Consider the following 12651-nt stretch of genomic DNA (forward strand, 5'->3'; position numbering starts at 1 on the left):
GCAAATGAAGCCCGGGAAATTAAAATCCCGGGCTTCATTTGCAAGGGCGGTATGCCTACATTACCCTCCTAGTTCGAACTAGCGGGGTAGTGTAGACATACCCAAAGTTCCTGGAGCCCTTTAAACAGCAGAAATTGAAAGGGCTCCTGGCCCACAGCTGCCCTGCCGCTCCCCTGCTCCCTGGCCAATTAAGACCTGGGGACGGGGAAGCACGCAAAGTCTCCTGCCCCTGCCAGGGGCATAAGGCACCAATAGGAAACACCAAGTGTTCAAAACAGCTAGCAGTTCCCTCTAAGACTTCATGTGCTCCCCCATCCCTAGGGGGGGTGGGGGGGGTCTCCTGGCCCTGCCCCTTCCAGGGTAGCCTGCAACCACTGCAGAAGTTCCCAAAGTGGCCCCCCTTCAGAAATTATTGCCCGCCTCTGTTCTAGTTGAAAGTCATTATAGAAATTTGTTTGGTGAGAAGAATGTAAACTTGCTTTATATATATTCATTACACTTCACACAAATAAAGAAGATGCCATATATCTCAATAAGCTATTCTGACCCAGAGTATACACATGGAAATACAGTTTCCAGTCAAGTGCTAAATCCAGAAACTGATAGGCATTATCTAAAAGTCCAAAGAAGAAAAGATGGAGATGATTATTAATGCAGCCCCCTCCACTGAAAATAATTCAGCCTCCCTTAACATGGAGCAGAAAGAAAACAACAAGCTAGTTAACAAACTACAAGCTAGCACCTCCCTCATCCATTTTCCAGCAAAGCTGATCTAGAAAGGGAAAGATTCCCAGATTTTCCCCACTTTGTTTCATATGCTGCTATATGAACAATTAAGTCCAGGCACTCTGGGAATTAAGCATCAGAAATCATGGTCTACTTCCTGGAGTAATTATTGTGGAGCAAATATAGATACCAAGTAGCTCCAGTGGTGCAGGAGGTAAACAAGGATTGCATCAGAGGTCCTGATCTCTTCAGTGCTGGGATGTGGAATTTCAAGCCTTAGCTGTTTTATTAAACAACTTGCTGTGCGCCTGATGAGGCAAAGGACATTCCTAAAACATGCAAAGGAAGCCACACAGGAAGATGTTCAAAATGAATTGCTCCCTACGTCCCATCCATACTGCAGCTGCCACCCAATTCTTTCTGGTCAAAACAATGTGTTCTCAGCTTTCCTTCAAAGAAACAGAGGGAATGAGTATCAGCTATGTAACTTGAAGATGCTGGTTTAATAAAACCATTGCCACTACATCAGCCATCCTTTTTAATTGTCTTTAAAATACCCCATCATGCAATTGCAGGTGATGTCAAGAACAATTCCTAGGGAGATCAAAATGTCCACACAGATGTGTAACAAAGATATGAAGATTCATTCATTACACTGTTGTCATCTGTTAAGCTATTATCAGCACCCCGAGTATTCTGGTTAACTGCTTTCATGCAAGAATTGAGGTTTCTCTAGAACAGACTAGAGAACTCTAAAAAACTCTTTTGGCTTATCGCCCAGATGTGCAAGAGAATAGGATTCCAAATCACCACAAGGGAACTGCTTTGCTAATGTTCTCTTGGAAACTGTTATTCAAGGTTGTTCAGTTTCTTGTGCTGATGGATTCTCTCCAAAGAAAAGAGCTTCAGTAGTAACCAAGTCTCCCCCTAGAGTTGCCTAGAGCAGCTGTGATGGTTCTGTGATCATATCTTGAGTGCTCTGAGTTTTCTCTGTGGTCTTCACTGCCAGGTGAAGAAGCATGTGCGTAGCTTCCATTCTGAAAAGATTTACCAGTGTACGGAATGTGACAAGGCTTTCTGCCGTCCTGATAAGCTGCGGCTCCACATGCTGAGACACTCAGACCGCAAGGACTTCCTGTGCTCCACCTGTGGCAAGCAGTTCAAGGTAACGTATCTAATGAGCTGTGGTGTTCCGAGAGCAATACCAGATCAGCGTTTTCTCCCTTCTTTGTCAGCAAGATTGTCCTCCCAGAAACAGAAGTAGCCAGCACCTGTAGACTTAGTAGGCTTGCATGCTAATTGCATGCACTGATCCATGCAAAGTGCCCCCAATGACTTGGTTTAGGAAATCTTTTTTACTGATAGCAATGAACAAATATCTCCAGCAAACCAGGAGAAATAAGTGAGAGGCTATGGATATCTCATCCTAAAATTACAACTCTAAGTACAGAATAGATGTAATTAAACTGCTGTAAAGCTTTTTAAAGGGACAGTTTGAAAGTGAGAGCAAAAGTCTAATAAACACTTGTCAGATTTCAGGTAATATCCAAACTACAATAATGTTGTGAGTTTGGTTCCCACTGCATGAAAATATTAAGATGACTCAGCTTCTGAAAAGATAAGAAGAGTAGCAAAACGTGTTCATAGCATCAAATTAGAAGGACAAATAAAACAATGGCATTCGTGCTGCCTAGGAAAAAGGTTATTTTAGAGGAAAAATGACAGAAACACTCTGTTTATGGGTGGCTGTATTGTATAATGGGCTGTGCCCAGGAATTGGGAGGGACTCCAGGTTTCCATTGCAAGCTGTAATCTTGGCTTACTGTGTGGCTTTTGGCAGGTTATTTTAATATTTTGGGGCCTCAATTTCCCCATCTGTAAAATAGGTGTAATAATATAGAATCTATGATACTTCAAGATAACTTAATGTGTGTGAAGCATTTTTAGATGACAGGGGGTGTAAACATGCAATGTATTAGTACATTGCTATTATTATAAAGATTTTTACAGTATGGATAACATCAGCCCTAGTAGCTATTGTTACCATAATGCAAAGTGCAGGTCAAAGGTACTTAAATGGAAAGTGTTGGGTGGAACAAACGTACAGCAACACTGAAGTCAGGGAGATAACTAAAAATGGATATATGTGCATCTTTGCATTGCACAAAGCTGCCATCTGTTTTTTCCCCTTATTTTGCATGTGTTTATAAGAAGCACCCTGAGATCTCTACCCACATAAAGCCAGTGGAGATGCAAAGTCTCTGCCTTAGAGGGACTATTACTAGAGTGGGGAAGGCTGGGTCTTTACAGCTGAGTCAGCAATTGGGCTCTGCCATCAAGGGTTACATTTTGAGCCAACTTGTAGTCATGGGAACCCAATGCCACTGGAGTTAGACTGAGACCCACCAGCTCATCTCACAAAGACCACTGAATTAACCAGTAACAGCTTTCAGTGCCTGCCAGTCATAATCCTAGAAATGAAAGATTCTGTAGCTTCTTACTGATCCAGTTCTCCAGTCAGCTTCTGTAATAATGAAGTGCAGCCTGCAGAAGCAGAAGAACATGCCGTGCTCCATCCAGTCTTGGCAGTCTGCTCCACACTAGAGATTACAGGTCTAAGACAGACCTCTCTCAGGTGTGCGTTTTGGCCATTCTTTTAACAAACAAATGCTGTAATGTTTATTTTTCTTCCTCTCTGACTCTTGCCTTAAACAGAGGAAAGACAAGCTCCGGGAGCACATGCAAAGGATGCATAATCCAGAAAGAGAGGCTAAGAAAGCTGATCGAATCAGCCGCTCCAAAACCTTCAAGCCTCGGATAGCTTCCACTGACTACGAGAGTTTCATGTTCAAGTGCCGACTGTGCATGATGGGCTTCCGGAGGAGAGGCATGCTGGTTAGTGTCCTGATGCCCTAGATTTTCTTGAGATTTCTGCTGATGAACTTTTGTTGATTGTTATGACTTAATATAATTCTTGTATTGAGCTTTAGTGAATATAAAGAAATGCCTGCGTATTTCAGGTAATTAGACCAGAGATATTCTGAGAAGGAACTGCAATTCTTACAATAGGTCCTCTTTTTTGCCTGTGCCCATGGAATATAAGCATTGTGATTTACAATACACAGTGCTGTCTGGGCACCAAGTCTGAGATGAGTAACACAATTGCATAGTCTAGACGGGACAGGAAGGATCCACCACTCAGTTTCCAGATGTTCCTTAATTATTTACCAGAAACTTGGTTTTGTTCTTCTGTCCGTGCTCTTATTTCTCTCTCTTTTCTCCTTTTTTTCCTTTCTATGAGAGACCTCACCAGCCTTTGCCACGGAGGGAAAGCTTGTGCAAACACATCTGTATTGCACACCACAGGGGCTCAAGTTGGTTGTGAAGTCTATTCATAAAGAGTTACATAGCTGGGGGCAGGAGGCAGGATTTCTGGTGATAACACCTTGCTCCCAGCAGGTCTTTCAGCCAAGGAAATTGGAAATGGGATGCAGAGTGACCAAGTTAACCTTCAGCAACTGACCACAAATGTACGTTAACCTCCAGTGCCATCAGATGGACCTGGTGTTGCGAGGTAGCAACATTGCATTTTTGCTCAGGGGCACTGTACTGGGGAATCCATACCCTCATAATCAAGAGAAGGTTCCATCATTTAGCTTCAAGCTGTAACAGTCTCTTATTCTGATTTGCTTCTTTCTCTTAGGTGAATCATTTATCAAAGAGACATCCGGACATGAAAATCGAGGAAGTGCCAGAACTAACACTGCCCATCATCAAACCCAACAGAGATTACTTCTGTCAGTACTGTGATAAGGTATGTAAGAAAGTCATCAATCAAAGCACAGCCCTGTACCTTCCTGTAACCAATTTCTGTTTATAAACATGTGGCAGGATTTGTAATTTTCTTGAGACAATACCTATCTGAGATGGCTAACTGCATTCGTACTAGCTCTGTCCATGCAGAAATTAAGAAGCTAAGGCAACTAGATGCAAACTGAACATTTTAATTCTGCTTTTCTCCTCTTTGGTTTGGATCCTGTTCTGAGGACTCAGTGTCTTATCTCTGCATCGAAGATTGCCAGTCTAATTAGAGGATTGCACATTTTGTAGCTTCCCTAGGCTCACCTTGTTTCACACATCACAAGCTCTTGCACTGTTGGAGCCCACGTGACTAAAGGTCTGGTTTTCAGATGTACTGAGCATCCACTCCTCCTTTTGACTTCTGCTGGAGATGTGGGTGCTCAGCACTTGTAAAAGGCAGGCTCTGAGGCCTAGATCCTCAAAGGGAATTATGCACCCATTCGCCTTGAAGGATCTGGACCGAAGCCATTTTATTGGGCTTGTTTTCGTGTGCAGTGGATCGATGCAGCAGCAGTTTGCTCCACTGGAAGTTGATTTATCATGTCTACTTAGACGCAATAAATCCATCTCTGAGTGCTCTTCCATCGACTGCAGTACTCCACCAAGATGAGAAGAGTAGTCAGTCAATAGGTAAGTATGTCAGCTTCAGCTACTCTAGTTGCATAGCTGAAGTTGTGTAGGTTAGATGGTTGGGGAGAGCGGGGGAAGGAGGTTAGTGCAGACAAGACCATAATGACCTGTCCATTTCTTAGCCACATCCCAGTGATTTCCATTGTTCTGTATAGCCTACAACCTCTTTTCCTTTGCCTTTGGTAGATGCTGCTTTTTCTGAGAATCATATACTGATTGACCTCTGTTTCTGATATGCAGGGGCAGATGACCGTTTTGCGGGGCCCCGGGCAGCATAATTCCGCGGGGCCCCCCCTTTGCTACGGCGCATGTGCGGGGCTTTCGGAAGCGCGGGGCCCGGGGCGGCCGCCCCGTTCGCCCTGCCCTATATCCGCCCCTGCTGATATGGACATTTATTTACTTTGGAAAGGCTGCACCACCTTTTCATGCCTGCATGATGTGTTTCACTGATGCCTCCTACCTGTGGTTTAGCAGAACATCCCACTCCTTGCTGAATGCTTCTTGAATTTTGCTTAGCTTGCTTCCTTTTTGTTTTATTATACAAGATTACTTTGTTTTATTTCTCTAAGTGTAGCTCCTATGATGTGTCTAAAGAAAGTAGACTTAAAACAGACGTGTTGATCCCTCGTAGTTATCCAGTGATGCTTGAGCAGTAGGGATGTTAATGCTTCTAGCCTAGGCAAATTCCAGCTTGGGAGATTACATTCTGTCTCTGATGGCATTTCCCCTCAGAGTGTCAATTTAATAAGGCTTTCCTCCTCAATTCCTGACCTAAGTAGCTGGGTTTCTGTGCAGTGTCAAAAAATTAGTACATTCCTGGAAATAGTTAACTCACTGGCTGGTAAAGTGATACGCATGGGGCAGGGAGAGAGAGAGAGCAAGCGAGAGAGCGAAACAAATATCCTATAAAACTGTTGTCCAAATACCTGTTAAAAGAGGCTCATGAACTTTGTGGATGGAGACACGCAAATACTGTCTGTTTTGGGCACTGCCATTGGTGTTACTCTGCTGTCATTCACATTTTTTACCTCACAGGTATACAAGAGTGCCAGCAAGCGCAAAGCCCATATCCTGAAGAACCATCCCGGTGCAGAGCTACCTCCGAGTATCCGGAAGCTGCGCCCAGCAGGACCTGGAGAGCCAGACCCCATGCTGAGTACTCACACCCAGCTCACAGGCACAATAGCTACTCCACCAGTCTGTTGTCCTCACTGCTCCAAGCAGTATAGTAGCAAGGTACTGTGCATGCCTCCTTGCCTAAGAGCAGAGTCCCTCCCCAGTGGTGGTGTTCCATGACAGAACTTGCAGTCTATCCATAGGGGGTCAGCCTTGTCATCATGAATCAGACTCCTGATTTGAAGCTAACTGAGCATTAACAATGTGATTAATCAGTTATTCGATGGAATTTCCGTTGACTACTCGATTAGTTGATAAGCCGGGGAGGTGCAGCGGGGAACCTGGCGTGAACAGGGACTGCTTCTGTCCCCATTTGTGCCGGGTCCCGACTGCTGCACCTCTGCCTTTTAAATGTAGTAAGTGGCTCTCCCCCACACTGTGGAGACAATGCTGGGGGACCCAGCTTTTAATCCAGCTCCCCCCAGCACCGGCTCCTGCTCCACTCCCTTACTGCCTCTGATATAAAGGCAGCAGTGTGGAGGGGAATGCAAGTAGTTGACTTGACTACCCGATAAGCCTAGGCTGTTCAACTATTCTTCTATATTGACTACTCTTTTCCATCCCTAATACAAAAGAAAAGTATTGACATGGGGTGTTATTCCAGAATAGCTTAGCACATTACATTCATACCATACCATATTCCAGAAAACATCCCCATCTGGACAAGCCCTTAGCCAAAGGAAATCATACTTGCGCTCCTCCTGGGTGCCTGAGTGGAAACAAATGGATTTTTTCCTTTTCCACGGTTGAGTCCTTATGAATTCCTGGTTTTCTGAGAGCAGGCCTCACATGGTACAAGCTCTCACAGTATTTCTTGCTTTTGAAACACTGGCAGCCAGATTATCCAGAGTAGCCTCTCATTTTGCATGATGCAGATTTCAGATGCTCACGTGGGACATGTTGGGTGTGACTTTCAGAGGTCACACTTCCATTCACAGCATTCACAGCTCCACTGGAAGACAGTGGTTGTTGCAGGTGCTCAGCATCTGTTAAAATCAGAGACAGGGGGTCCCAAGTTGGACAACCAGACTCTGAGGCATCCAAAATCAGGACTACTACTGAGAATTTTGCCCATAGGTTTTTCAAACCTGTGCCCTGAAGTTCATTTTGCTGGGTGTTTTTATGACCTGGGTTACTACCAGAGAGGAGGGAAGAAGTCAGACATAGTAGAGACTTTCTGCTTTCTTCTGAATGGGTACTCACAACATTTGACAGTGACAGGAAGGTTCGTCTATGGGGCCATGAAGTTTAAAAGGCAAAAGCTCAGCATGAGGCAGGTCTAATTAATATGAACACCCTGGTCTTTGTGTTATCTCACTGGTGACCTGAGTGTCGCATGGTCTGAGGCTTGTTGCTTATCATTCAGGCTGAGCAAAGAGCTGAAAGGAACTGATCTTTTCATGATGGTCATATCTGTAACCCTATTCTCTGCACCCCTCCACAGACCAAGATGGTACAACACATTCGCAAGAAGCACCCTGAGTTTGCTCAGCTGCCCAACACGATACACACACCCTTGGCAGCAACCGTCATCAGTTCCACCCCTGCAGTTTTAACCACGGACAGTGCTACTGGAGAGACTGTTGTGGTAAGAATGCAAAGAATGGTAATCAGTCCGCCTAAGTGAAATAGTCAGGTATCCTGTATTATAATGATTATTAGCATTTGCTTGGCTCCCATCACTTTGGTATTACAAGGCTTATGTCGAGACATTCTCATAGGTCACTTCTATAGATGAATCTGTGCACTTTACTTTCATTCCCCTAGAGGTTCTGTTTTTCTCTGTTTTGAAGATCTGAAGATATGCCAACTAGCCTTATACCACCCTCTCCTGTCTCTGTCCAGCTGGTATTTTCTAAAGCACCTAAGTGGCTTAGGAACATAAGTTCCAATGAAAAGTGAATGGGCCTTGGGCTCCTAAATCATTTTAGCACTTTGGGAAAAAAATCTCATCGTCCATCTTGTTTGAGCTAGTCAGTGTCATGCCTTAATCATTTGGCTAGGCTGTTTTTGAGAGAGATAAGCTCCCCTTCACCACAACACTTCCAGCTGTCAAAGGTGCAAATGGCAGAGACCAGAAAATTGTTCTTATGTTTCCTTTTTGGTGCTGACTGGAAAAGGACCACTCTCCTGCAACATTTAAAAAAATGGGCATCCACACTTCACATTTTTTTTAAGACTGTTCAGGGAAACAATAAGTAACAATGACTATAATGTGCTTGAGAGAGAGAGCAAACTCATCCATTATTACTGTTATTATTTATATTATCATAGAGTTAGAGGCCATAGTCAGAGCCCAAGACTGTATTGTATTAGGCACTGTACAAACACAGTCCATGACTCTGATGCATCTGGCTTGATTCATCGGATTATCCAAGTGTTAATTGTTTCTTCATGTTTAGTAAATTAGTGGCAGAGAGCAGCACTGCTTTTGTCAGGTAGATAGGGTAACTGGAACATGTTTGGAGAAATGATTATTCAACCTGGAAACACAGATCAGAAGCCCTGGAATCCCAGTTCATCCACAAATTCAATTCACATGCCAATGGACTCAATCGTGATATGGGCTGGTGGGGACTCTACCTACTTAATAACCATTGAAGGTGCTAACAGCTCCCTCAGTGGTATCCTTCCTGTTTTAGGAATCTATCTATTGATTTCGATTTTTATCTGCTTAGATTTAAGTACCCATTCTCCAGATACTTACTGATGCTCTGTCTCTCACCCTCCTCTTTTTTTCTCCCCCTTTCCCTTCCCCTCTCCTATTTATTTCGAGTTTTCATATCCCCAACTCATAACTCTGGTCATCTGAAGAAGTGGGCTGTGCCCACTAAAGCTCATGATCCCATCTACATGTTTTGTTAGTCTGTAAAGTGCTATCAGACCATTTGTTGTTTTTTTCTGTAACTCGGTTACCCCCTGAAGCTCCAAAAAATGCTTCGCTAATTCTAACACTAAATCCTCAGCACAAACTTACTATAAACTCACCCTAAAAAAACTGATTCTGTTCCATCTGCCTTCCAAACCAGAGTCATCTCCCTTTCCCGTGGGGTCTCTGGTTCACCCTCCTCGGGTGTGTCCAGCCAGCCAAAGACAAAAGACTCCTACCTTCCTATTCTTTTTAAAGAATTCCCTTATTGTATAGGGAAGGGCTACTCAACTTTGGAAGCCCCAGGGGCCACAATGCCAAGGGCCGCACAGCACATGGCAAGGGCCACAACTTAAGTGTGGTTGCATAGACATGCAAATATATATATGCAAATAGCTTCTTTCACACAGTGCTCCTGGTACCTCCTCTCTGGGGGCTAGAAATGCTGACACCTTGTACCCAGTCGTTCCAGCCAGCTCATCTGCTTGCGTCTTTCAGTGCTCACCCCACCTGGGAGATGCCTCACCATAGTGGAGTGAGTTCCAATGGAGGCCATGTTCAAAGGATCCCACCCGTGGGCCACATGTTGAGCCCTGCATAAACCCAAACAACACTTGAGCCACAAACAAACAGGACACGGGCCACATGTGGCCTATGGCCAGTGTTGAGTAGCCATGGTAGAGGGAGTCCCCTAGCCTCTCCCTGTTAACTACTGCTAAGACTTAAGGACAAAAGGCCATTTGCATATGATTGCCCAGACATTGAGGTGAGAACAGGTGAGTGCTAACAGGGAGTTTAGAGAGGGAGTTCTCCAGGTAAAGGAGAAGCAGATACAGGACTCTTGAGGGAAATGTGTGTTGTGTTTGGGGCTTTCTTGCTGTGTGCTGAGCTTGTGTTTGTTGGTGTGTAGTGGTGTGTGTTCTTTCTTTCTTTCTTTCTTTCTTTCTTTCTTTCTTTCTTTCTTTCTTTCTTTCTTTCTTTCTTTCTTTCTTTCTTTCTTTCTTTCTTTCTTTCTTTCTTTCTTTCTTTCTTTCTTTCTTTCTTTCTTTGTTTTTCCCGTGTTTGAGAGTGAGGCTTTTTTTTTAACCACTTCCCCATTGCCCTCCCCCTCCCCTTGATGGAGTTTGTGCTATGATTGGCAGGTGGAAACTGTTGGCTTCTAATTAAAGTTTGAATTCTAGAAGCCTCTGCTGATTGGCTGACCCTTGGTAGGGGGAGGGGCTTTCAGGCACTCCAGAGCTTTATAAGGCAGTGGGCAAGCGACCAAGGAGCTTGCAAACAGGTGAGTGCTAACAGGGAGTTTAGAGAGGGAGTTGGGAAGGGCGGGAGGTTCTCTTGCCTTTCTTTTTAAATCCCTTCTCCAGGACAGCAGCGATGGATGGTGATGGGTCTGCTGCTGTTACCTGCACAGCGTGTGCCATGTTTGTCTTCCTCCCCGAAGAAAGAACGGATTTCATCTGCACCAAGAGCAAGCTGCTCGACATTTTAGAAGAAAAAATTAGAGGACTGGAGGCCCAAGTGTCGACCCTACACTCGATCAGAGAGGATGAAGACTTCCTCGATAGAAGGCAGCATTTAATCCTTCAAGCACGGCAGGCCGAGGAGCCAGAGAGGGCAGTACGTGACCAGGAAGAGAACTGGCAGCATGTAACTTCTCGAAGGGGAAAAAGGCGAGCACGGGAATCCCCCGATGCTATAGAGGTAAGCAATCGCTTTCAAGCTCTCTCCACAGGCTCTGCAGTGCTGAAAGCTCTGGAAGGGACCTCACAAGGAAGAAACCAGAAGGGAACACCATCTACTGGAAGGCATGGGATGCGTAGTCCTAGGGATGGGGGTTCCACGGCCACTACCCCCAAAAGAAATGACGGGTGGTGGTGGTCGGAGACTCCCTCCTAAGAGGGACTGAGCCATCCCTCTGCCGTCCGGACTTGGAATCTTGAGAGGTGTGCTGCTTACCAGGAGCTCGCATTCAGGATGTGACTGAGAGGCTTACTAAGCTGATCAAACCTTCGGATCGCTACCCCTTCCTGCTTCTCCACGTGGGAACTAATGATACGGCCAAGAATGACCTTGAGCATGTTACTGCGGATTATGTAGCGCTGAGAAGAAGGATCCAAGAATTTGGAGCGCAAGTGGTGATCTCGTCCATCCTCCCTGTTGAAGGGAAAGGACTGGGCAGGGATCGTCGAATTGAGGATGTAAATGCGTGGTTGCGTAGGTGGTGTCGCAGAGAGGGCTTTGGTTTCTTCGACCATGGGACTCTGTTTCAGGGACAAGTATTGTTAGGAAGAGATGGGATCCACCTAACGATGAGAGGAAGGAGCATCTTCGCGGGCAGGCTTGCAAACCTAGTGAGGAGGGCTTTAAACTAGGTTTGTCGGGTGACGGTGACCAAAACTCTGAGGGGAGTGGGAAAGTCGGATACCGGGAAGAAATGCAGAGAGGAAGGGGCAAGAAAGGAGGACCCATGTTTCGAATGGAGAAGATAGGACAATCAACTGGTTGTCTGAAGTGTACACTAATGCGAGAAGCCTGGGCAACAACCAGGAAGAACTGGAGGCCCTGGCCCAGACCAAGAAATATGATTTAATTGGGATAACAGAGACTTGGTGGGATGACTCGCATGACTGGAGCGCTGTCATAGAAGGGTATAGATTGTTCAGGAACAACAGGCAGGGGGAAAAGGAGGAGGAGTTGCACTATATGTAAGGGTGTGTCTAGACTACAGGGTTTTGTCGACAAAAGTGGACTTTTGTCGACAAAACTATACCTGCATCCACACTACCGCTGAGTTCTGTCGACATAACATCGACAGAACTCAGCAGTTTTGTCGACGCTGGTAAACCTCATTTTACGAGGCATAACGCCTTCTGTCGGCAGAGTTTCTGTCGACAGAAGGTGTTATTGCATGTAAACTGTCCTTTGCGTCCACACTACCATGTCGACAAAGCAGCTTGCTTTGTCAACAGAACTCAATGTAGTCTAGACGCTCTTTGTCGACAGAAGTTTTGTCGACAGTATCTGTCGACAAAACTTCTGTCGACAGAAGCCTGTAGTCTAGACGTACCCTAAGAGAGCACTATGATTGCTCAGAACTCCAGTATAAAGAGGGAGAAAAACCTGTTGAAAGTCTATGGGTTCAGTTTAAAGGGGCAAACAACAGCAGTGATGTTGTGGTTGGTGTCTGCTACAGGCCACCGAATCAGGTGGATGAGGTAGATGAGGCTTTCTTCAGACAACTGAGCGAAGCTTCCAGATCGCAAGCCCTGGTTCTCGTGGGGGACTTTAATCACCCTGACATCTGTTGGGAAACCAATACGGCAGTACACAGGCAATCCAGGAAGTTTTTGGAGAATGTTGGGGATAACTTCTTTCCACAAGTGCTGAAG

General features: G+C 45.2%; 1 protein-coding gene across 5 annotated transcripts in view; it reads left to right on the forward strand.

The window, feature by feature from the left end:
- Positions 1-12651, forward strand: part of LOC142824491 (PR domain zinc finger protein 10-like) — a 105819-nt gene that overhangs the window by 72345 nt on the left and 20823 nt on the right. For all 5 annotated transcript variants that reach the window (XM_075916507.1, XM_075916506.1, XM_075916505.1 and 2 more), the window contains exons 14-18: positions 1736-1891; positions 3442-3621; positions 4430-4540; positions 6253-6453; positions 7838-7981. In XM_075916507.1, coding sequence (XP_075772622.1) covers positions 1736-1891; positions 3442-3621; positions 4430-4540; positions 6253-6453; positions 7838-7981 — 792 coding nt within the window. The remainder of the gene's footprint in view (positions 1-1735; positions 1892-3441; positions 3622-4429; positions 4541-6252; positions 6454-7837; positions 7982-12651) is intronic.

Source organism: Pelodiscus sinensis, unplaced genomic scaffold (assembly GCF_049634645.1).
Source record: "Pelodiscus sinensis isolate JC-2024 unplaced genomic scaffold, ASM4963464v1 ctg35, whole genome shotgun sequence".
In the NCBI taxonomy this organism is placed as follows: domain Eukaryota; kingdom Metazoa; phylum Chordata; order Testudines; family Trionychidae; genus Pelodiscus; species Pelodiscus sinensis.